At 46.9% G+C, this 25,373-nt stretch overlaps 1 protein-coding gene across 1 annotated transcript in view; it reads right to left on the reverse strand.

The window, feature by feature from the left end:
• The window catches only part of PITPNM3 (PITPNM family member 3), a 92,552-nt gene that overhangs the window by 39,486 nt on the left and 27,693 nt on the right, over positions 1 to 25,373 (reverse strand). Inside the window, exons 3-4 of the mRNA XM_081579651.1 lie at positions 24,395 to 24,502; positions 2,084 to 2,131 (exon numbers count right to left, since the gene is read on the reverse strand). Of these exons, the coding sequence (XP_081435777.1) occupies positions 2,084 to 2,131; positions 24,395 to 24,502 (156 nt within the window). The remainder of the gene's footprint in view (positions 1 to 2,083; positions 2,132 to 24,394; positions 24,503 to 25,373) is intronic.

Genomic DNA, 25,373 nt, shown 5'->3' on the forward strand with positions numbered 1-25,373 from the left:
GTGGAGACAGCCCCACAGCAGGTGGCCGTGCTTTTTCCCTTTGAGGATGCTGTGGTTTCTTCCTCCCAGAGGCCCAGAAGGAGTGATCTGGGCTCGGTTTCTCTCTCACATTCCCGATGAATGCGATTAATCCTTTGCTTTTATGTTATGATATTTTGACATCTCCAGGGGAGTCTAGCTGGTCAAGGAGAGGCTGCCCCTCCCAGGCCATGCTAATTCCTTTAGAGATAATAAACAACTTACCCTAGAACGTGCCTTTCACATGCAAACCAACCAATCGTGGGTCCTTACCTCCAATCAACTCCTTTTTCTAACTCTCACCCACCAAGCCAATATCTACTCCCCTGCCCAGGAACCCTAGAACTAGAGAGCATCCTGTAGCCCAGAGCCTGCGACATTATTCAGACCAGCCAGTCCTCAGCTGTTTCCTCTGCCCTGCCATGCCTTCTGCCTCCTGACCAACCTGGTGTTTCCCCCATGGTCCCTCCCCTGGAGAAGTGTAAATAAAAAATTCTTCTGTCAAAAGCACTGATCTCTCTGGTCTTCACTCAGTCACTTCTGTAAATCAAAATTCCATGGGTAAGGACTTCTCTGGCAGTCCAGTGGTTAAGAACCCCATGTTTCCACTGCAGGAGGCATAAGTTTGATCCCTGATCAGGGAACTAAGATCCCATATGCTGTATGGTGTGGTCAATAAAATAATAAGCATACATATCTTAAAAAAAAAATCTTGAGGGGACTTTCCTGGTGGTACAGTGGATAAAAATCCACCTGCCAATGCAGGGGACACAGGTTCGATCTCCGGTCCGGGAAGATCCCACATGCCATATGCCACAACCACTGAGCCTGCACTCTACAGCCCGTGCTCCCCAAAATCAAAAGAAGCCACTGTAATGAGAATCCTGTGTACTGCAATGAAGAGTAGCCCCCACTCGCCACAACTAGACAAAAGCCTGTGCAGCAACGAAGACCCAGTGCAGCCATAAGTAAATAAAGGAAGCTGTTAAAAAAAAATCCTGTGGGTACATTTTAACAGAGATCCCCTCATACAGGGCTTGGTTCCTCACACCCTATAAGGACACAAGAGAGAGAACTGCCCATTCTCTGCACTGCCACTATCCTTGCCCCGTGAACTTTTTGGCCTGAGCCTTGGTGGGGCGGGGATGGGGCGCCCCTCTCAGAGACACCCAAGCCTGAGCGGCTTTATCTATGAACTGCCACTGGATGTTAAGTGCACAGAAACCTTCTCAGAGACCGATGCACCTACTTGGGGCAGGCCATGGGAAGCTAGTGCTGTAGGTACCCTTCCTGTGACTGATGGATGGAAGAACTTGGAGGAAGAAAGACTTCAGCCTGGGGGACAGGGTGGGCAGAACGGGCTGAGCCCCGCAAAGCTGCAACCGCAGATCAAAAGAGAACAGGAGAGAGAAGGAAGGAAAGTTCTGAGCCCAGACTCCCCCAGACACACACATATCCCTGCCTCATATAAAACTCAATACTGCCAACAGGAAAGACATCTGCCAGTCCACTCCAAACTTCCAAGAAAGATGCCCTGAGGTTGCGTGTCAGAAACAGACATCTTTACCAAGTCTCTCCTGGGTCTAACCTTGTGCACGGCCTCTTGAGAAAACACAGGCAGAAGGAAGCTTGGAGGAGCCTGCATCACTGGAAGGACCACAAGCACCTGGGCAGCCCCACTCTGCAGACAGGGCCTCCGAGTGATGGGACCTAAGGGTCCTGAGGCCTGGCACAGCCTTGGTTACCATGTCACCCACTGTGGTTCCTGGAAGTCAAGTCACCCGAAAGAGTCCATCTCAAAGCTTCAGAGGGTTTGCTCCCCTTTCCCGTTCCCCCCACCCTCTCTGCCCACGAGCAGACCCCACACGAGGCTTCCCGTGGTTCCACCTGCTCTGCTGGCCTCCGCCTCCTGGCCCCCCCAGCCTCAGGCCCCGGAGGCAGACAGTGGCCCCAGCCCTCTGGTCCCGTGCAGTGGTGAAGACCCTACCACTGAATGAGTGAGGGAGCTTGGACCCTTCCAAGAAGAAGAGACTCCTGGTGGGTAGTTGTGGGGGGGGGCACTCACGCTGCTTCTCCTGGAGGAGGCTGGAAGTGCATGGCGTGCTCCCTTCTCCTGCAGAAGAAGAAGAGAGAGGTGAGTGGACACCCCATCACTGTTGGCCAGACATGAGGAGGCCACGGTGGCCGCCTCAGCCCCTCCTGGCTGGCTGCTCCCTCCCCAAGCAGGGGGTGGGTGGAGGGATTCCCCCAGCCCCTCATGCCCTGCCCCCGCCCCCACCACCGCCAGATCTGCATTCTTTATACCTTTATACACAACGAAGCAGGAGCCCTGATGCCACTGCCTGGGAAGGCGCGTGCTGGACACATTTTCACCTTTGCCTGCTCACCTTCATAAAGCAGGTGCTTACCTGGGTTGCTCTCTGCTCTTACTCTCACCCATGAGGGTCACCACAGCTCTGCAGACAACTGGAAAGCTCTGCCTCTAGCCCAACCTCTCTCCTAAGTCCTTGACCCACATCACCTCCTGGACATCTGTTCATCATATTGCCCACGTGCACCACGACCACAGAGCGGGTCCTGGAATTGCCCCTCTTCCCCAAGTCTCCACCTCAGCGAAGGCACCACCTTCTCACCAAGCCTGGAACCACCTGTGACCCCCTCCCTGCCTAGTCTCCACATTCAATCAGTCACAGAATGCTGGGGGGTCTGGCTCCTTCTCTCCTTCTTACCCTCTCCCATTTCACCAGATTGGCACTCCCCAGTGGAAGGTACTTCTGAGTTGTGCACTGGAGTGTCCCTAGGCCTAGAACTGTGTGTCTCAGTCAATATTTGTTGAATGAATGAATGAAGCACACACACACACACTCCCTAAATATAGGACTCCATCCTGTCTCCTTGAGCTACTGCAATAGCTCCTGCCTTTTGATGAGAAGCTTTTTTCTATAATTATGAAAGTAATACAAGCTCCTTATGGAACATTTGGAAAAATCCAACCAACATAGAAAAGAGAAAAGATTCCTTATAATCCCACAACTGAGGGAAAACTGGTTCCATTCTATGTCATTCTTTCCAGGCTTTTTTCCATACACATATTTTGGGGGCCAACTGAGATCAAATCAGCCCTCTGTGGGCAGGGATTATGTCATTTATCTCCGTATTCCCAACAAATAGATGAATGCTGGTTGGCTCTGAAAGGTATCATAGATAATAAAGAAGCACAAAACACACTTTGTGTACTTCAAGTGGAAGCATGAATAAATACATAAAACTATGAAACCTCTGTAAATATCACTCCAATGGCTTTGGAATCTCCTATTGAGAGCCTACATCATTGTTGTTGCTGTTCAGTCGCTCAGTCGTGTCCGACTCTTTTGCGACCATCCTCGGCATTGACAGGCAGATTCTTTACCACTGAGCCACTCGGGAAGCCCAAACTACATCATGGTTGACTTTAAAATTATCCTATTAGCTATTCATCATACCCCTCCTATGCAAATGGCACAATAGCATTCCTTTTTTAAGTCTGGGTAATATTCCATTGTATAAATGTGCCACATCTCCTTTATCCATTCTTCTGTTGATGCTTCCATGTCCTGGCTATTGTAAATAGTGCTACAATAAATATTGGGCTGCATGGATCTTTTGGAATGATGGTTTTCTCCAGGTGAATTGGGAGATTGGGATTGACATGTATACACCACTATGCACATGTGTGTGAAAGTCACTCAGTCATGTCCAACTCTTTGTGACCCCTATACAGTTCATGGAATTCTGCAGGCTAGAATACTAGAGTGGATAGCCTGTCCCTTCTCCAGTGGATCTTCCTGACCCAGGAATTGAACCAGGGTCTCCTGCATTGCAGGCGGATTCTTTACAAGCTAAGCTACCAGGGAATCCCTATTGTAAATGTATAAAACAGCTAACTAATGAGAACCTACTCTATAGCTCAGGGAACTCTACTCAATGCTCTGTGGTGACCTAAATGGGAAAGAAATCCAAAAAATAAGGAGATATAGTTATACCTATGGCTGATTCACCTTACAGAAAATAAAACAACATTGTAAAGCAACTATACTCCGATAAAAATTTTAATTAAAAATAAAAAATAAAATTATCTTATTGGCAGAAAGTTTCAAGATCTCATCATTGTAATTACTGCTGTGAAGAACATCTTTGTGATTGAAGCTCTTTCTGCATGTTTTATGATTTCCTTAAAATACAGCCAAAGGAAGACAATTCTGGGTCAAAGGGCAGGAACCTTTTTCAGGCTTCTGATGTTTTATTGCCTGATTTCTCTCCAGAGAGGTGTATGTTCTGATTCACACTCCCAGGCGCAGCGGAAGTAAGGGTGGCTCTTAACAGACACTCACCTCGCTAACATTTATATTGGTCTGTTGGATTTTTCTGCCTCTGACTTCACCAGATTAATCATTTGAAAGCTGGCCTTCCTTCCCAGGCCACTCTCTTGCTTCAAGCCTTCCCATCATCAAACTCTGAGACTGGTAAGAAAGCCTCTCCTTAAAGTGGCCCTTGCCCACATTGCCAACCTTTGCCCACCACTTCCTGCTTCACCTCCACCAGCCAAATCACTGGTACACCTTACGGTTCCTCCATCTTTCTCTTTTGAACCCTCTGTATCTTACCAGCTAGGCTGAGAATCAATCCCGGGGCCACCTCTTCCACGAAGGCTTTGATCTACATTGCCTGCCCCTCAAAGGCCTCAATTCTCAGGACCTCTGTCCTCAAAGGGCATCTCTGAATCCCAAGGGCCTCACAGGGTCAGGTTCAGCAATGGTCAAATTCCTTCCATCTGAAATGTCCACCTGGAGCCCACCCCACCTGACTGGAGGGCTCAGAAAGGGACCTAAGCTGAACCTCCAGGAGCTAGAAAACTCCCTGTAGCCAGAACGAGGCTGGACTCTGAGGACTGGAGTCCCAGATCCTCAGCCTCAGCCCACAGGGAGCCTAATTTGTCAGCAGTTTCATCTGAGCCACCCCCACCCTAACCCCAAGGATCTTCAGCCAGGAGGAGCCCCTTGGCATCAGGAGTCCTAGCCCTGGTTCTCTGAAACCATGTTTTGGGGGTTCAGTTATACACATCTGTCCAATGGAAGGTCTCACTCTGTTCTGCTGAAGGGTCCCCCAGCTCTGCCAGGACAAGGGTCCATAACCTGGGGGACAGCACAGAAGTGGTCAGACTTGCATGTAGTGTGCAGGGTAGGCAACACAGAGGTCACACCTCTAGCTTGAAATCTCTAGTTAGAGGCAGAATCCTGCTATCCAGGTAGGACCCTCTCTTCCGACCTTGATGACAGAACCTACAGACACCAGGCCTGGTATCCCTAACTTCTTGAGCAAGTCTGAGTTACTTCCTTGAAAAAAATGTGTCCACAGCTTCCCTCAAAGACTCCAATTATCCAAGGAAGATTCTGGGACACAGAGAAGCCACCTCCAGGCCTCTCCTGGGGGCCCTTCAAGCCCTTCCCTGGGCAAAGCTGAGGGTCCCTTCCCTGCAGACTCAAGGGTGGCTCCCATATAGGAACCTCCGCCACCTCCCCACCAACAATCCAGGAGCTGATGGGCGACTCCCTTCCAAGTGAATGAACCATCCCAGCTGCCATGCACCAGAATCTATCATTCTGTTCCTGCAGCCCTCTGTCTGCCAGGGCTGCCTTCTCAGCTCATGTCACCTGAATCCCAATCTGTCTCCCTCCTCCGTGGGATCAGAGCCCCTGGGTGCTCTCAAAGGCAGGAGTGGAGAGTGGAAAGAGCATAGAGGTGGAGTCAAGAGGTTGAGATTCCCTTCTAGGCTCCCATGGACTCACTGTGTGAACTGAGGCAAGTCCCTCTCCCTCACTGAGCCTCATTCCCACAATCTAGTGTGGGTCCTTTCCATACTGTTCATGTGGTTCTCAAGGCAAGGAAACTGAAGCGGTTTGCCATTCCCTTCTCCAGTGGACCACATTTTGAGTGCCGAAGAATTGATGCTTTTGAACTGTGGTGTTGGAGAAGACTTTTGAGAGTCCCTTGGACTGCAAGGAGATCAAACCAGTCAATCCTAAAGGAAATCAGTCCTGAACATTCTTTGGAAGGACTCATGTTGAAGCTGAAGCTCCAATACTTCGGCCACCTGATGAGAAGAACTGATTCATTGGAAAAGACCCTGATGCTGGAAAAGATTGAAGGCAGGAGGAGAAGGGGACGGCAGAGGATGAGATGGTTGGATGGCATCACCAACTTGACGGACATGGGTTTGAGCAAGCTCTGGGAGTTGGTGACGGACAGGGAAGCCTGGTGTGCTGCAGTCCATGGGGTCGCAAAGAGTCGGACACGACTGAGCAACTGAACTGACTGGTTGACTGAGTGTGGGTCCAGTGTTCTCTGAGGACCCTACAAGTACTGAAAGCCCTTGGGTTGTACTGAATTACAGTTAAACACCTGGATTCAAATCTTGGACACGTACCCTTGGACAAGTTAACCTCTGCAAGCTTCAGTCTTCTAATCTGTGAAATGGAGATAGTGGTACTCTTACCTAGAGAGTTATTGTGAAGATCAAATGATTAATGAGTGTAAAGTCCTTAGCACACAGCCTGGCACACAGCAGCCATTCAAGATGTGAAACTAAAAGTGTTAATCCCATCAGTCCTATCTGACACTTTGATCTGTAGCCTGCCATGGATTGTAGCCCACCAGGCTCCTCTGTCCATGGAATTCTCCAGGCAAGAATGCTGGAGTGGGTTCCCATTCCCTTCTTCAGGGGATCCTCCCAACCCAGGGATTGAACCCAGGTCTCCTGCATCTCAGGCAGATTCTTTACCATCTGAGCCACCAGGATTGGCCTTATTGTTGGTTCATTTACTTATTTATCAATACTTTTAACAATTGGTTCAAGGCTTTGTCTCTTCTGTCACCAGCATGACTCCAGATGGAGTGGGGTGGAGAGACTCTATGGTTAGTGCTGGGTGCCAGCTCACGGTGCTCCCCAGGCCAGGGGTCATGTGTTCTAGAGAGGAGACCCAGGTGGAAAAGAGCCTGGGCACCCTCTCAGAGTAGCCCCCACCACCAGCATGACGAGGTGACTGCAGACCCCGCATCTGATGCCAGATGTACAGGTCAGAGCTGAACACGAGCATGTGGTCTGAGAACAAGCTGAGTCCACAGGGCAAGTCGGCTCCCTCCATCCAGCAGGACAGAAGCCTCACATGGAGATGAAGACACTCACTTACAAAACCCCTTCTATTTATCTCTCTGCCGAGCACTGTGCCAGGGGCCGTGGGGGATGCAGAGATGAGAAAATCAAGATGAGATGACCGAGAAGGAGGCAGAGACTCACTCTGACCCAGGGACCCCAGGGAGGGTGTGGCAGAGTCACAACTTGAGAGCCTCAGGGCGAAGAGAGCTTTGACAGGGAGACAGAATAGGACTGTGTCTGCTGTACATTGAGCCCAAGGAAAGGCAGGAGTTGGGGAACAGGCGCAGCAGCAGAGAAGAAAACTGCGCCTGGAGAGGCAGAGGGAGTCACTAACTCTTCCAAACCCGAGTCTCCTGCCATTTCTACTGCACCCCAAACCAGCTACATTATTAGCAGGGCCCAGTGCAAAATGAAAATGCAGGGGCCCTTGTTCAGAAAGAAAGAAAAACTGGGAATTTCCTGGTTGTCCAGTGGTTAGAATTCCATGATTTCACTGCCAAGGGCACTGGTTCAATCCCTGGTTGGGGAACTAAGATCCCACAAGCCCCGTGATGTGGCGGGAAAAAAAAAAGGAAAAAAAGACTATTAAAGGCACCAAAAAATACAGTTTTTCCCTTTGTCCTCTCTTGACCTGTCTGGGTGGCTTTTATTTGCTATTTAATGTTATGCTCTCTCATGCACAGGGGTATTCAAGAGGTGAGCGTAGACACTCACAGGTTCCTGGGGGCCCTGCTCCTCATCTTGGCCCCCAAGCCTAGCAGCCACAAGCTGCTAGCTTCCCCCTCCCACCAGCTGCCAGACCTGGGCATTGTGCCATGACTGTGAGCAAGAAAGCTAGGTGCCACGCGTCCACCCTCCCCACTGTCCCAATCCCCTGGGCAGGCAGGCGACTCCCAAGAGTACCGCAGCCTCTGCATCAAAATGCCTCAGGTCCCTGGATGGGTGGGTGAGAGGCCTGCTTTGTCTGAGTCACCCACCGAATGCACTGCAGCCCTGCCAGCCCCTGGCAGGGACACTTGCTCTGCTCTGAGACACTGCAATCTATGCCTCTGACCCCAACCCTCCTGGCACCCAGGCCCCTGCTTGGGGGAAGACAGTAGCTCTCTGTGGGCAGGTACAGGGAGGAGGAAGCTGGGTGGGGCCAGGGAGGCAGAGGGCAGGAGAGCAGAAGGCCAAGAGCCCAACCTGGAAGGGAGGGAAAGGGGGCTTTCTAGAGCAGAGGCTTCTGGCGATGGCTCAGGCCATGTAGACAGCTCCACGCGTGAACCAAGCTCCCAGCCCCCAGCACGTGCTCCACTGTCCATCAGGCGGCACTTACAAAGCACAGATATGAAGATGAAATCATTCAGAATTGAGATCATTCATCCCAAATCCAGGGACTGGTGCTAAAGATGAAGCTCCAATACTTTGGCCACCTGATGTGAACAGCCAACTCATTGGAAAAGACCCTGACTCTGGGAAAGGTTGAAGGCGAAAGAAGAGGGCAGCAGAAGGTGAGATGGTTGGAGAGCATCACTGTTTCAATGGACACGAACTTGGGCAAACTCCGGGAGATGGTGAGGGATAGGGAGGCCCGGGGTGCTGCGGTCCATGGGGTCACAAAGAATCAGACACAACTTAGCAACTGAACACCACCACCACCACCCCAAATCCGGGGTCTTTCAGAGCACAGGTCACAGCCCTGACCACAGCTGTGTTTCTCCAGGTCCTACTCTCTGCCAGACCCTGGGTAACAGGGAGGTGTCCAGCCATGGGATAGGCTAGGTCTGGTCCATCACCTCCCTGTTCTCATGTCAGGCCTTCAGAGCGACTCACCTGGATGGTTTAAAAGATGGTGATATCAAGCAATATTTCTAGAAAGGAAATAGGATTTGTAGTCCGGGCAGGATTTCAGTGGGCATAATGTCTGGTGGGGGAGTGGAGCTGGGGCATTAAGACTGGGGGAAGGGATGGTGGAGCAGGGGTGCAGAGGTGGAAAGAAGCCAGGAGGGAGTGTCACTGAGATGCTGGTACAGATTCACACTGGTGTCTCCTGGGTAGAAGGAAGACTGTTAGGAAGAGAGGTCAGAGCTCCCCACACCATGCGGGTTCAGTGGTGGAAACCAGAAAGGCTGCCTCTGGGCTGCAGGAGCTTTGCGGTCTGCCCACCACTGACCCACCTGCTAGGTCACTGAGATCTCACACCTGTGCGGAAAAGGCCACCTTCACAGATAAGGAGACAGGCTCAGAAGGAGAAAGTCACTAACCTGATTTCAGATCTGGTCCCTTTCAACGCCCCACACCCACTGGGGGCTCTTCCCATGACCTCCGCTTCCTATTGGTGGGGGGGGGGGCTTTCTATTTTTTTTTTAATATTTACTTATTTATTTGGCTGCACCAGGTCTTTGTTGCAGCAGGCAGGATCTTTTCTTTTTTTTTCTTTTAGTTGTGGCTTGCATTGGAAAAGATCCTGATGCTGGGAAAGATTGAAGGCAGGAGGTAGAGGACGACAGAGGATGAGATGGCTGGATGGCATCACCGACTCAATGGACATTGAGTTTGGGCAAGCTCCAGGAGATGGTGAAGGACAGGAAAGCCTGACGTGCTGCAGTCCATGGGGTCGCAAAGAGTCAGACACGGCTGAGCGACTGAACAACAACAAATGCGGGATCTTTAGTTGCGGCAGGTGAGATCTAGCTCCCCGACCAGGGATGGAACTCAGGCCCCCTGCATTGGGAGCATGAAATCTTAGCTACTGGACCACTAGGGAAGTACCAGAAGGGGGCTTTCTAGAGCAGAGGCTTCCGGCGATGGCTCAAGCCATGTGGACAGTGCTTCCTGAAGTGAGGTATCAGGGGCTGAAGAGTGGGGAGCAGGGGGGCATGGAGAAGGGGCTGTCTGTAAGGAGCGAAGGGGAGAAGCACCCAGAGGCTGGAGCCGACCTTCAGGGTTACTGAAGCTTGAATGCCTGAGCCCGGCGTCCGAGGGGCCTGGTAAGGCCACCGACCTGAACAAGAAGGAGCTTGCTGTGTGACAAAGGAGGTGTGGAGCCCGAGCAGCGGGAAGCTGGCCTTCCCTGCCCAGCCGCTGACTCTTGGCTTGGCTTTGTCTTCCCTTGCAGCTGCCAGCAGGCATGCAGAGGAGTCGGAGGCGGTGAAACCTGCTTCCTGATTAGCGGGCTCCCAGGACGAGGGTGATTAACCAGATGTGCATCTGTCTTCGCCACTGTCTAAATGAGACCCCTCTTGGCCTAAGCTTTCCAGGGCCCGTGGGCCCAACAGCCTCACCTCGGCTAGAGTTTTCTTCAAATGCAGAAGCTGCCAGTAACCCCTACGAACACGACAGGCTACACAGAGAGGGCTGGGTACCGGGAGGGTTAGTCCTCTGTCACCCACGAGTCCTGCCTGTCCCAACCTCACACACGCATCTCAGCTCTGTCATCTCCTCCAAGAAGATGCTGCTACAGTGTATTCTGCTCATGGTTACTGAGTGATTTTACATTTCCTCTTTCCAATCCCCCTCCATCAAACTGTGAGCTCCCCAAGAGCAAGAGGAGCAAAGTGTGCAGGCAAGAACAGACATGCAATCACCAAACACCTGAGTTGGGAGGATGGAGTGGCTGCTGGGGAAGCCATTCAGGCAGATGGGCCTTAGGGAAGAAGGAATCAGGAATTCAGCTTCTGACATGTCAGAAAAGTATCTGGGAAGACCCCATGGAGTAGGAATATGAGCAGCTGAAGACCCGTGATCTGCCAAGATTTGGGGGTCTGAACCAGATTCTGGCCAGCCTGGTAACTCAACTGCGAAGTGGAAAAAAAGCACACACCTCCCTCCCTGCTCAGAGTGCTCCCCAGACACTGAGCCTCTGCTGAGCTGCAAGGTCAAGATTCACTCTCCGGACTTCCCTGGTGGTCCAGTGGCTAAGACTCCACCTGCCAATTCAGGGGACACAGGTTCAATCCCGGTTCCAGGAAGATCCTGGAGCAAGTAAGCCCGTGCACCACAACTACTGAGCCCACATGCAGCAACTCCTAAAGCCCGCGAGCCCTGGAACCTGCGCTCCGCAACAAAAGAAGTCACCGCAATGAGAAGCCTAAGCACCGCAGCTGGAGAGTAGGCCCTGCTCCCCACAGCTAGAGAAAGCCCACCCACAGCAGTGGAGACTCAGTGCAGCCAAAAAGAAAGAAAGAAATCTTTAAAGAAAAGATTCACTCTCATTACCTCTCACCAGGCCCATCACAATGCCCTCTACACTCATTCCTGGTCCCTCCTGTTATCTTCTACACTACCTTCTAGAACAATCTTTCTAAAATGTGGCTTGTCACTCCCACTTAAACTACTCCATGGGTCCCCATGGATACTCTTGAGAGGGCTCCAACTCCTCACCCTGATGTTCAGGGTTTCATCTTCAACATCCCCACCCCTACCTCTTCTCCCAGACCTCTTGACCTCTTTGGCCACCACTCAGCCCAATATCTAGCATTACTGCTACTGCTAAGTCGCTTCAGTCGTGTCCGACTCTGTGCGACCCCATAGATGGCAGCCCACCAGGCTCTGCCGTCCCTGGGATTCTCCAGGCAAGAATACTGGAGTGGGTTGCCATTTCCTTCTCCAGTGCATGAAAGGGAAAAGTGAAAGTGAAGTCGCTCAGTTGTGTCCGACTCTTAGTGACCCCATGGACTTGAGCCTACCAGGCTCCTCCGTCCATGGGATTTTCCAGGCAAGAGTACTGGAGTGGGGTGCCATTGCCTTCTCCGCATTACAGCTTTCATCAAAGTGAACTCTGTGCAGCTCCCCAAACTTCCCTGCCTTCTTGTGCCTCCCGCTGCATCTTCACACCTGCCGTCCCCTCCTCCTGCTGCACCCTCGTGGGTCTGTCCAGAGTCCTAAGAGGCCTCTTTCATGCCTCACGCCTCAGTTCCGGCTCCACGTCCTTCTCTGATCCCTCTGGACCTTGTTTTCACTCTTGTTAGGGTAATTAGCTCACTGGCCTGTAACCGCTCCACCCCCAAGTCTGGGAGCCGGTCAATTCTGAGTCCAATTCTGAGTCATCACTGTGTCCCCAGCATTGACCGGCACAGGGTCCGACACAGAGTAAGTCGCAGTACATGTGTTCTGAATGCATAAGTGATGGAGGGAGGGCATGAATGCGTGATGAGCCCCTCACTGCTTCAGGTTCCGAAAGGGAGGCAGAGTATCCACCCAGAAAGGCACAGCTGTAAGCAGACAGGTCAGTACTACACAGGTGGCCCAAGCGAGCAATACTGGGCAATTGGGAGGTGGTCTGGGAGAGACTAGGCCATCAGGGAGGCTCCCTGGGGAAGGGCACAGAATTACGAGAGCTGGAGAGAAAACTGGGGGAAAAAACAGGCAAGCTCAAGTGGGCTTGAGAGTCAGCAAGCAGCCCCTGGGGATTTGGCTGGAACTCAGTGTGAACGGAAGAGGGAGGTACGGCCTGGAAGTCATGAATACCAGAGTAGAGATAACCTTGAGATTGTCAGATCTAGCCATGACCTGACAGTCCCAATGTATTCATAACATCCTTCATGATAGCCATTGCAGGGCTGTCTGACTCCTGCAGGGATAATGACAATAGACAACGACAACTGTTAGAAGAAAGGATAGAATCAGGATGGGCTTACATGCCAGGCTAGGGGGATTTATACTTCCTTCTGCAGGAAACAAAAACTTAGTTGCCAACTCCAGAGCAGAATGATATTACTGGATTTATATTTTAGAAGCATCACAATAGGATTGGCTAAAGTTGGCCAACTGGCGAACTGATCCAGCCTTTTTCTCCTGTCCCAAATCCCCAGAAAATGACATTAACCATTTTATATGAATGAATCTTTAGTAGCATCCCTGGTGGCTCAGATGGTAAAGAATCTGACTGCAATGAAGGAGACCCAGGTTCAATCCCTGGGTTGGGAAGATCCCCTGGAGAAGGGAATGGATACCCACTCCAGTATTCTTGCCTGGAGAATTCCATGGACAGAGGAGTCTGGCAGGCTACAGTCCATGGGGGTCGCAAAGAGTCAGACATGATTGAGTGACTAACTCTTTGACTTTTTCATTTTTCACAGCATTGTAAAATAGGAAAGGATATCCTGGCACATCAGAGACTATGAGGCACCCCTAAAAGGCAGAACACAGAGGGATTGAATGGAGGGCAGCAGGGCTGGCTACAGAGTTTGCAAGACCCAGGCCAAGTGAACATATGGGGTTTTTGTTTAAAATGATTAATAATTTCAAGATGGCAACAGCAGAGCATAAACTGTAGCGTGAGACCCTTTTCTGTATGGAGCCTTTGTGTGACTGCGAAGGTCAAATGCCCATAAAACCAGACCATGAGAGAGGAAACCATAACCTCAGTCCTGCAAAAGAAAGTCTGGAGCCAAAAGTGGAGGCAGCTCAGAGGGACTGGCAGCGTCACAGGTGGAAAACACAGAAGCAAAAGAAGGTTTTGCCACTATCTGGGCTTCCATGGGAGAGAAGCCAGGTGATTGGGCTCCCCCCTCACCCCACTCACCAGCCCCCGCTTTCACCACGCAGAGGCATCCATGCCCAGGTGTGAGAAGGGCCAAGTTTGAGGTACAGGATAGCTTGGAAGGCTGAAAATACCCAAGAGGAGCAAAATACCCAGAAGCTAACAACTCACCCAGCAGCAGCTCCTACCTCCCCAATAATAAGATGATGGAAGCTTGCAGTAAACAGACAAAGCACACCACTCAGAGAGAGGCTAAGGGGGAACTGCAAAACATAGCAGAGTATGTATCCAAATATGACTAAATATTAGAGGAAAACCAACAGTGTAGAAGAAAGATAGCAAACCCAATGACTGAAGGAAGGAGAGAACAGGAAAATGGATCTGTGGGTTCCTTCCACCAACTTAGTATCATAATCATAAATGGCTCTCAAATTTAGCAAGCACCAGAGTCTCCCATAGAGCTAGTTAAAACACAGATTCTGAGCCCTACTGATTTCTGATTCAATAAGTCCAAAGTTCATATTTCTGACAGCTTCCAAGTGATGCTAATTTTGTGGGTTCAGGGACCACTCTTTAAGAACTACATATCTAGAAATAAGGTTATAAACTAGAGTCAGAAGGTAAGTGGTAGGAAAAAAAAAATAGCTCTCTGGAAAGCTGGAGGCAAAGAAATTGATCAAGGACACCTAGGCAACGATTGCTCCCTTTGTCTCAATGAGAATGTGGCCTTGATGACACTAAGTTTGTTTCAAAACAAGAAGGGCCCTAATTGTAAACAGACTCTTAAGTGACAGCTCATAGACTATTAGTATAAATTAATCTGGAAGAGACATGTAAACCCTGAGCATAAAAGATTAGTGACATGGCAAGATCCAAGTGGAATTTATCCTAGGAATGAAAGATTGTTCAATATATGAAAATCAATCAATGTAATACACTGAAGGACAAAATATTGTATTACAATTGTTATAATAAAGGACAAAAACCACATGATCATCTCGATAGATGCAGAAAAAGTATTTGGCAAAATCTAACATCCTTTATGAAACCACTCAAGAAACTAGTAATTGGAGGGAATTTCTTCAACAACATAATAGACTACTACAAACCCCCACCCCCCACAGCTAACGTCATATTTAATGATGAAAGAATGAAAAGTTTTCCCCTATGACCAGAAACAAGATAAGATGTTGGGTCTCATCGCTTCTTTCTTTATTTATTTTTGTTTTTGATTGTTGCTGGGTCTTCATTGCTGCATGAGCTTTTCTCTAGTTGCTGCGAGCAGGGGCTACTCTCTAGTTGTGGTGCACAAGCTTCTTATTGCGGTGTCTTCTGTTGTTGCTAAGCATGGGGTCTAGGGCACTTGGGCTTCAGTAGTTGAAGCTGGTGGGCTCAGTAGTTGTGGCTCCCAGGCTGTAGGACTTGGGATCAGTAGATGTGGCACATGGGCTTTGTTGCTCCTTGGTATGCGGAATCTTTCCAAATCAGGGATAGAACCTATGTCTCCTGCATTGGCAGGCAGCTTCTTTACCACTGAGCCACCAGAGAAGCCTGGTTCTCATCATTTCTATTCAGTATTATACTGGAGAATCTAGTCAGGAAAATGAGACAAGGAAAGGAAATAAAAGGCATCCAGATTGGACAAGAAGAAGTGAAACTACCTCTATATGGAGGCAGTATATATAGAAAATCCTAAGGAGTCCCCCCAAAATAAAACCAATAAACGAGTTCAGCAAAGTGGAAGGATACAATACTGATTTACAAAAATAAATTGTATGTCTATACACTTGCAATAAACAATCTATTTTGGTTATAATAACATCAAAAAGAATAAAACATTTAGGAATGAATTTAATAAGTGTAAGACTTGTACGCTGAAAACTATATATAAAACATAATTAAAAGAAATTAAAGAAGACCTAAATAAATAGAAAGACTCTCCACATACATGCATTAGAAGACTAATATTGTTAATCTAGCAATACTTCCAAAATTGATCTACAAGATTCAACAATCCCTATCAAAATTGCGGGTGTATTTTTTGCAGAAATTGGTTCTAAAATTCATATGGAAATGCGAGGAACACAGAAGAACCAAACAAACTTGCAAGAAAAGAACTTGCAAAATGAAACAAGTTGGTGGACTCCCACTATCTGATTTCAAACTTACTATAAGTGTGCAGTAATCAAGACTCTGTGATACTGGCATAAAGATAGACATATATATCAGTGGAATAGAAGTAAAAGTCAAAAAATAAATCCATATGTTTATGATCAATTGATTTTTGACAAGGGTACCAAGATAATTAAATGGAGAAAAGAATAATTTTTTTCAATAAATGTTGCTAGTACCACTGGTTACCCACATGCAAAAGAATGAAGTTGAATCCCTACCTCACACCACATACAAAAATTAACTCAAAGTAGATCAAAGACCTAAATATAAAAGTTGAAACTATAAAACTCTTAAGAGAAAACATAGGGGTAAATTTTTCATGACCTTACATTAGCCAATGGCTTTTTAAATATAGCACCAAAAGCACAAACAATAAAATAAAAAATAAATAAATTGGACTTCATAAAAACTTTACAATTTGTGCTCCAAAGGACATTAACAAGAAAGGGGAAAAAAAATCCACAGAATGAGAAATATATGTAAATTATATAACTCATAAGGGTATAGCATCCAGAATATATAAAAGCTCTTACAGTTCTACAACAAAAAGACAACCCAATTCATTTTTTTTTGGCCACACTGCACAGCATGTGAGATCTTAGTTCCTCAACCAGGGATCAAGCTGGTGTCCTCTGCAATGGAAGGATGATGCCCTAACCACTCAACTATCAGGGATTTCTCAAGACAATCCAATTTTTAAATGGGCAAAAGATATATTTCTTTAAAGAAGATGAATAATGACCAATAAGCACATGAAAAGAAGCTCAACATCATTAGTTGTTAGGGAGATGCAAATCAAAACCACAAGTAGGTACCACTTCCCCCCACTAGGACGGCAGTAACCCAAAAGACAGACAATAACGAGTGTTGGCAAGAATGTAGAGAAATTTGAACTCTTGGTAAGAATGTGAAGTGGTGCAGCCACTTTGGAAAAGAGTTTATCAGTTCTCCCAAAAGTTAAACAGTTACCATAAGATACAGCAGTTCTACTCATATATATATATATGTGTGTGTGTGTATATATATATGTGTGTGTGTGTATATATATATATGTGTGTATTTATATGTGTGTGTGTGTATATATATATGTGTGTGTGTGTGTGTGTATATATATATATATGTATATATATATACACTCAAAAGAAAATATGTTCGCACAAAAATTTGTACACAAAAATTTTTACAGCATTATTTATAATAGCCAAGAAGTGGAGACAACCCAATGTCCATTGACTGATGAATGGACAACCAATATGTGATATACCCATGTGTGTGTTAGCCGTTCAGTCGTGTCCGACTCTTTGCAATCCCATGGACTGTAGCCCGCCAGGCTCCTCTGTCCATGGGATTTTCCAGGCAAGAATACTGGAGTGGGTTGCCATTTCCTTCTCCATGGGATCTTCCCAATCAAGAAATCAAACTCAGGTCTCCTGCATTGCAGGCAGATTCTTTACTCTCTGAGCCACCGGGGAAGCCACCTGAAATACCCATATTATAGAATATTATTCACCCACAAAGTGGAATGTAGTACTGATTCAATGTACAACATGGACGGATCTCAAAACATTATGTTAGACAAGACATCAGACACACAAAAAATACATTGTTTGATTTCATGTATTTGAAATTCCATGGGCCTGGGGGTAGAAAAGTGGGGAGTGACTGCTCATAGGTATGGGGTTTCTTTGTGGGCAAGGGAAGGGTTGTGACAAAAATATTCTGGAACTAGATAATAGTGATAATTGCACACCTTCAATATTATATTAAAAACCATAAAATTGTACACTTTAAAAGGATGAATTTTATGATGTGTGAATTGTGTCTCAGTTAAAAAAAGAACTTGGCAAGACTGCTTTACTTGGACAATGTTAATGACAGCTGTGTGCTTCCTTAGACAATTAGAACCAAACTCGCTCCTGCTCTGTGTTATAATCTCACTTATGGATCTTTGGCTAATTAATCCAGTCTGACGTGTGAGTGGTTTATTTCTATCCTCCTCTGACCTACCAGAAAACTCTGAAACTGAAAAGAACAAGGAGATAGATGCTCTAAAAAGCACAGAATGAGTCCAAGGCATCCATATCAGATTATTATGAAAAAGAATCAACCAGAGGGCATGAAAATGAAAAGATGATTGCTTAAAAAAAAAAACACACTACATAGAAGAGTTGATCAGAAGAAAGGAAATTGCCAAAGAGAAAAATTGGTGCACTGTTGGTTAGCTGGAACCAGACTATTCCAGAACCCAGCAAAGACCAGAAAATAAGAATAGACAGGGGAAGTTGAGACATGGTTCCAGCATCTACCTAATAGAAGTTTTGGAAGGAAAAAATACAGAGAAAGAAATGCTTGAAGAGATAAAAGAAAATGTCACAGTAATGAAGAAAGAGGACACCAAATTCAGACACGGCAAGCAACAAAACCTCATCTGCAAACTTGATTGTGACTTTAGAATGCAAAGAATAAAGCTTTTAAAAACTGAGTTTCAACAAGAAGGAAAAACAGATTACTCACAAGTTTGCCTCAGACGTCTGACCAACAACACTAAATGCAAGAAAACCATGAGGAATGTCTTCAAAGATAGTTTGGAATATGATTATGGATACAGGCAAACTTGCATTCAAGTGAGAAGGCCAAATGAACGCATGTTGAGAAATGCAAAGACTTAGAAAATGATTATCAGCAGCTCCTACTTGAAAGAAAGACTTGAGGAGAATGTTTCAGTTAACAGACGAAGTACATCCAAGAGGAAGTCATGGAATTTAAGAAGCAGCAGTAAAAACTATACAGTAAAAAGGATGAATTTACCTAATGTAAATCATCCCTCAGTACACTTAACTGAGAAGAAGAGGAGGAAGAGGGAGGGAAAAGGATGAGAGGAGAAGGGGGAGTGGATTACAGCGTCACAGTCGGGATCAAACAAGCCTGGATCACTCTTGCCACTCAGCATCTATCTGAAGATCCTGTGCAATGCAATTGAATAAGAAAAGTAAGTAAGCTGGCTAAATATTGGCAAGGATATAACTGCTGAGATTTGTAAACAACCTGACACTCTCCGTAAAAAAAAAAAAAAAAAAAAAAAACCCAAGAGAGTTAACTGACAAACTATCAGAGCTAATAAGAAAATTCAGCCAAGTGGCAGGAATTTAAGAGACAAATATTTCAAATCTATCGCAGACAAATCATTTATATGCATAATATAGGTAAAGGATTCCCAGAAACCAATAACCTGGGTTCAGTCCCTGGGTTGGGAAGATCCCCTGGAGAAGGGTACAGCTACCCATTCTAGTATTCTGGCCTGGAAAATTCCATGGGCTATACAGTCCATGGGGTTGCAAAGAGTTGGACATCATTAAGGAACTTTCACTTTCACTTTTAATAAGAAAAAGACAATTCAATAGGAGATGAACAAAAGGCATAATTAAGAAACAGAAAAAAGAAAATAGTCAACACACTTATGAAAAGATGATCACTCTCACTAGCCATCAAGTAAGTACAAAACAAAACAAGAAAATGTCTTCACCTGTCTCTCAGGTACAATTTTAATGTTTGATAAGATTAAGTCTGGTGAGATTGTGGGAGAAACGGTTCACCTGATCCACAGTTGGAATGGATATACATTTGCATGGCTCTTTTAGAAAACTGTTTAGCAGTACCTATTACAAGTTTCAACTGCTTATACTCTTCATGCATGGATCATTGTTTTAATGGTGAAAAAATCCCAATGTCTATCACTGCACAGTGGTTAAATAAATTATGGTACATCTACTGTAGAGAATACTATAATACGGGTAAAAATAACAAGTCCCCCAAAAGAGTCAGTCTCAAAGACAGAAAGAACAACAAGGTCCTACTTTATAGCACAGGAAACTATATTCAGTATCCTGTGACAAGCCATAATGGGAAAGAATATATATACATAACTGAGTCACCTTTCTGTACAGAAGAAATTAACACATTTTAAATCAACTATACTTCAGTAAATTTTTTTTAAAAAAAAGCAAATTCCTTTGGGGAAGCAGCAAAAAAAACAAAAAACCATCCATAGACAGTGGGAGAAAACACTCACACATGAGTAATTAAAACTCTAAGCCCTTGCCACCTATGGGTGTAGGGTCTAAATTTACACCACTCATGTAGAATGGAAACAAATCTGTAAATTCAGCATATAAAATGTCCATGATCAGTGAGACCCTCGGGTGCTGCAGAAACACAAGATCAATCTCGAGAAGGACATTTTCAAAAGCTGAGGGACACAGAGTCCCATAGAAAAGAAAAGGGTAGGGTGCTGACCAGGATGAGTTCACAATAAAAAATGAAGAAACAAAACTCATGGGAGACAGATAGCATGCATGCAGATACACACACACACAATGCACACACACATGCACACGCATGCACCAGAATTAGCAGCCTCAAGAATTGGAGATAGCAGAGCAGTCTGAACGTGTCTATGCAACACAGGCTCTAAATGACTGAGAAGATCAAAGATGGGCTACAGAACATAATTAAGGTTCAGAAGGAAGAAGGTCCAAATTCCAAATTCCATTTGGAATTTGCAGAGTGTGAAGTGGTTTCGGGACATCCAGGTGGAGCAAGTAGGGGGCTCTTGAAAGTATGAGTCTGGAGCCCAAGGGAGAGGTCTTGGGTGGAGATGGATTTGGGGGCCATCACCAAGGGTAGCTGTGATTGGCCAGGACATGAACCATGAGTAGGGGGGTGTCTCTGGAGTGAGTCCTGCGTTTAAGGGCAGGAACATTGAAGGAGGCAGGGTGAGAGCTTGATCTATACCACCACATTTTTTTTAATTAGAGGATCATTACAATATTGTGATGGCTTTTGCCATACATCAACAGAATTGGCATTAGGTATACATATGTTCCCTCCCTCTTGAACCTCCCTCCAGCCTCCCTCACCATCCCACCCCTCCAGGTTGTCACAGACTGCTGCGTCATATATCAAACTCCCACTGGCTATCTATTTTGCATATGGTAATGGATATGTTTCAATGCTATTCGCTCACATCATCCCACTCTCTCCTTCCCCCACTGTGGCCATAATGTCTGTGTCTCCTTTGCTGCCCTGCAAGTAAGGATCGTCAGTGCTATCTTTCTTGATTTCATATGTATGCGTTAATATACAATATTTGTCTTTCTCTTTCCAACTTACTTCTTTCTGTATAACAGGCTCTAACTTCATCCACCTCATTAGAACTGACTCAAATTGGTTCCTTTTTATAGCTGAGTAATATTTCATTGTGTATATGTACCACAACTTCCTTATCCATTCATTTGTCGATGGACTTCTAGGTTGCTTCCATGTCCTAGCTATTGTAAATAGCTCTGCAATGAACACAGGGGTGCATGTGTATTTTTCAATTCTGGTTACCTCAGGTGTACCACCAATTTTGACTGCAGCCTTTTCCAGAAACTTTCTCTCCCCAAAAGAGTCCCCTGAGGCTCTCTCCTCAGGCCCCAGACTCAGCCTGTCTTACTACACTATCGCCTTGACCATGACCCTCTTCCTCTACTGTGAGCTCCTACAAGGACCAAGAGGCCAGCCTGCTTGTCTTTATTTCCCCACCATCCTGGATTGAGCCCATGTCTCAGCTCCAAAAGTGATTGCTGGAATGAATGAAATTGGCGCCTGTACTCTGCCGTGTTGGGGGGATTCACATTGTGAGTCCACAGAGGGATGGAACTCAGAAGGAATGAAACAGGTTTGGTTTCCTCCTCCTCATCCCCTCGTTCTCTCTCTCTCCTTCTTGCTCCCCGTTTCATTCTGAGAGGAAACAACATCAGTTCTCAGACTCAGGCAAGCAATTGCCTCGAATCCAACCTCTCATGAGCTCCACAAAGCGTTTGTTAGACCTATATTTGTGCAAGACTTTTCACTCTTCTTCCCCATCCCACATTATAATGACCTGTCACTGAATGCACTTTGCAAGTATCAGCTAATTTAATGCATACAATTTGTGTGCCAGCCCCATTCTGCAGATGGAGAAACCGAGGCTCGAAGAGGTGATGTGACTTTCCTGGCCACAAAGTCATGGAGCGGCAGGCAGGGCCAAGGTTCAAACCCAGACTTCTTAGCTTCTAGAGCTTCGGTTTCAGCCTCTTCCATCGACCTCCCTCGGCTTCCTCCTCCCCTGCCCTCCCAGCTCACACTGCTTCTCACTCACCACCTCCTTAGCTCACACTGCGTCTGAGTCACACATTCTTTGGCAGACAAGTACGGGCTGGGATAGGAGGGGATGGCCAGATGGATGGTGAGTACAAGTCTGGGTTTGTCTTTTCATTGCTCCCAAATACCGTCCTGGGGAAGCACTTGGAGTCCATGACCCCTTCTGGGCCCCTGCCAGGGTGTGGGGGTGGAAGAAAGAGCAGACCCAGGGTCTGTCTGCAAATGTGTGGCTGGAGAGACAGGGAAATCGTCTCTGAACTGGTCTTAGGGACCAGACTCAGAGCCCATCCTTTCTGTAAATGTGACAGTGGTCCCGGAGGGCCCTGCCTTTAAGACTCTGGGTTGCTTGGACCTGACTTTGCAGGGACTCAGAGCTGCCTTGTTGCTGTTGTTCAGTCAGTAAGTTATATCCTGCTCTTTGCGATCCTTTGAACTGAAGCATGCCAGGCTTCCATATCCTTCACTATCTCCCGGAGTTAGCTCAAACTCATGTCCGTTGAGTCGGCGATGCCATTCAACCATCTCATCCTCTGTCGTCCCCTTCTTCTCCTGCTCTCAATCTTTCCCAGCATCAAGGTCTTTTCCAATGAGTCCATTGTTTGCACCAGGTGACCGAAGTATTGGAGCTTCAGCTTCAGCACCAGCCCTTCCAATGAATAATCAGGGTTGATCTCATTTAGGATTGACTGGTTCGATCTCCTTGCTGTCTAAGAACTGCCAAGCTTGGTCCAGTTTGGGAGGTGAAGCCCTGGTCTCAGAATCAGGAGACTAGCAATCTTAGGGTGATGCTGCTACTAGCTTTGAAGGACATTGAGCAAGATTCAGCTTCTCTGGGCCTTGGGTGCTTCATTTGTAAAATGGGACAGTCATCCCAGGCCTGTGCATTTCTCAGGATAGGCCACCTGCTTTGGGGTGGGCTCTGAACCTAGGAGGCAGGGATGGGGGGGTAAGAAAATGAACAGACGCTGGGACAAGATGGCCAGCACCAAGACAGTCATTCTCCTGGGCTGAAGCAGGACCATTTCACTGAATACCTCCTGATTGGCAGCCCGGCCCAGACCATGACTGAGAAATTATGGGGTCAAGAGAGAAAGGAAAAGAGGAGATGGGGACGAGGGGAGTAGGAAGAATGATATACTGGGGTCTGGAGGGATAGGAAAAGCTAACAGAAGCAGAGGCAGCCTGGATCCCAGATAGGGTTCTAGCCCCAGCTCTGTTCTTCACTCCTGTGTGACCATAATCAACCACAGCACCTCTCTGAGCCTCAGGTTCCCCATAAGTCATCCAATATTTTATGAACTCCTTGGTTCCATTCTTCACTTGCCTTTCAAAGCCTGGCACCATAGGTTCAGTGTCAAGAACACTTCCTTGAGCTTCCTCTCCTGCTTCCTTCTAAAATTCCACCTCTCCCCTCTGACCCAATAACCCTCAGATTAAGGGTTGACCCCCACTATGTTTTGACTTACACTGCATTACATATCACAACACAGAAGCCTCAGTTACATCACCTTGGTTCCTCCTGCATGCGTGTGTGCTAAGTCGCTTCAGTCATGGCTGACTCTGTGTGACCCTATAGACTACAGCCTGCCAGGCTCCTCTGTCCATGGGATTCTCCAGGCAAGAATACTGGAGTGGGTTGCCATGCCCAGGGGATCTTCCCAACCCAGGAATCAAACCCAAGTCTTTTATGTCTCCTGCACTGGCAAGCAGGTTCTTTACCACTAGTGCCACCTGGAAAGCCCTTGGTCCTTTCTACCAAGCACATATACATAGTAGTTGCTCAACAAATATTCTGTTCCTGGTGCTAAATGGTCAAATGGACAGGAGGGGTGGGTGCCTGAAAAGATATGCCTGCTTTGCCTGCTGATTAAGCTCCTGGTCAAAACTCCCCTCCATAAAAAGGCTCTGGATTTATCCTCAGCCCCCTCCTTCTTCAACAATTCAACCAAAGGAAGTGACAACCCCGACCGCTGCCCCTCTCCCCTGCCCATTCTCAAAGGCTCCTCCAGTGGTTACCCTACCTTACTGGAAGATTCCAACAACATAGGCCTGGCAGTCCTAGGAGCCGGGACCCCACCACCTGCCCTTAACTACCCATCCTCCTGAATGATCATTCAATGGACAAAGGAAGCTCTGTTGAAGTATCCTAGAGCTTTTCTGCCACAGAAAATCCTGCAGAAGCATCCCCCATGAGCATTCCTGCAGGTCACAGATTTCAGGGGTTGTAGGTGAAATCCCAAGAGAGACAGATGACTCTTAACAGCAAACCCAGGTTCTAGCCCCAAACTGCCATCACTTCGACCCCCCACCACCACTCTCCAAAACATATACACTCAGACCTCAGAGGAGCAGAATCTCACCTTGATGCTCCTCCAGTTTCCCCATGGTCTCGATCTGCTCCACCAGGTCATTTGAATTCCACTGGCTCATGCCGATAAGGATGGCATTCTTCCCTTCGGCCACCTCCTCTGTGGAAAGAAGCAGAGAGGGGCATGAACAGGCAAGGCTGTGTAGAGGTAGCCCTAACAGGAGCTTATATCTCAAAGGAGTGTGTATTTCTTCCTATGATTGAAGTAGATTTCAACTAGTGAAGGTGTCTGTAGTTACAGACAGGTATAAGACATGCAGAAATTTTTCATTGCAAGGATGCATTGTTGTACCCTACAGGACCTCCACGTGTTACAGTAAAAGAAAGTAACAAGGAATCAGTCATGAGAGAAACTGAAAACTCATAGAAGGCTGCATTCCTAGCACTAAGAGTGGTATTTCTTGAAAAGCAATGTGTTTGGGAAGAAAAGGCAAAGCCCTGGAACTTCCCTGGTGGTCCAGGGGTTAAGAATCTGCCTTCCCATGCAGGGGACTCAGGTTTGATCCCTGGTCAGGGAATTAAGATCCCTCATGCTGAGGAGCAACTAAACACATGCACCACAACTACAGATCGCACATGCTCTGGAGCCTGTGTGCCACAACTGGAGAGAAGACCTTGTGTCACAATGAAGACCCCACTCTGTGGAACGAAAGATCCCATATGCCACAGGTAAGACCCAATGCAGTCAAAAATAAATACATTAATTTTAAAAAAGAAAAAGCAAAGCCTTGCCACTGGGTAGCAGCTTTTCTTTTGGTGAGTTACTTGACTTCTCTGAGCCTCAGTTTTCCCATCAGTAAAATGGGACTGACAACATCTAATCATAGAGTTGTTGTGAGGATTAAAGGAGATAATGAATATAAAGGTCTTGGTGCATAGGGGGCTGTTTATAGGTGGGAGATGTTAAGGATATTTCTTCACACAAGGAGGGAGTTGCCATCAGTATTTGAACATACCAAGATTTGGGTGGG

This window comes from Giraffa tippelskirchi, chromosome 3 (genome assembly GCF_054371585.1).
Source record: "Giraffa tippelskirchi isolate mGirTip1 chromosome 3, T2T-mGirTip1v1.2.pri, whole genome shotgun sequence".
NCBI classification, from domain to species: Eukaryota; Metazoa; Chordata; class Mammalia; order Artiodactyla; family Giraffidae; genus Giraffa; species Giraffa tippelskirchi.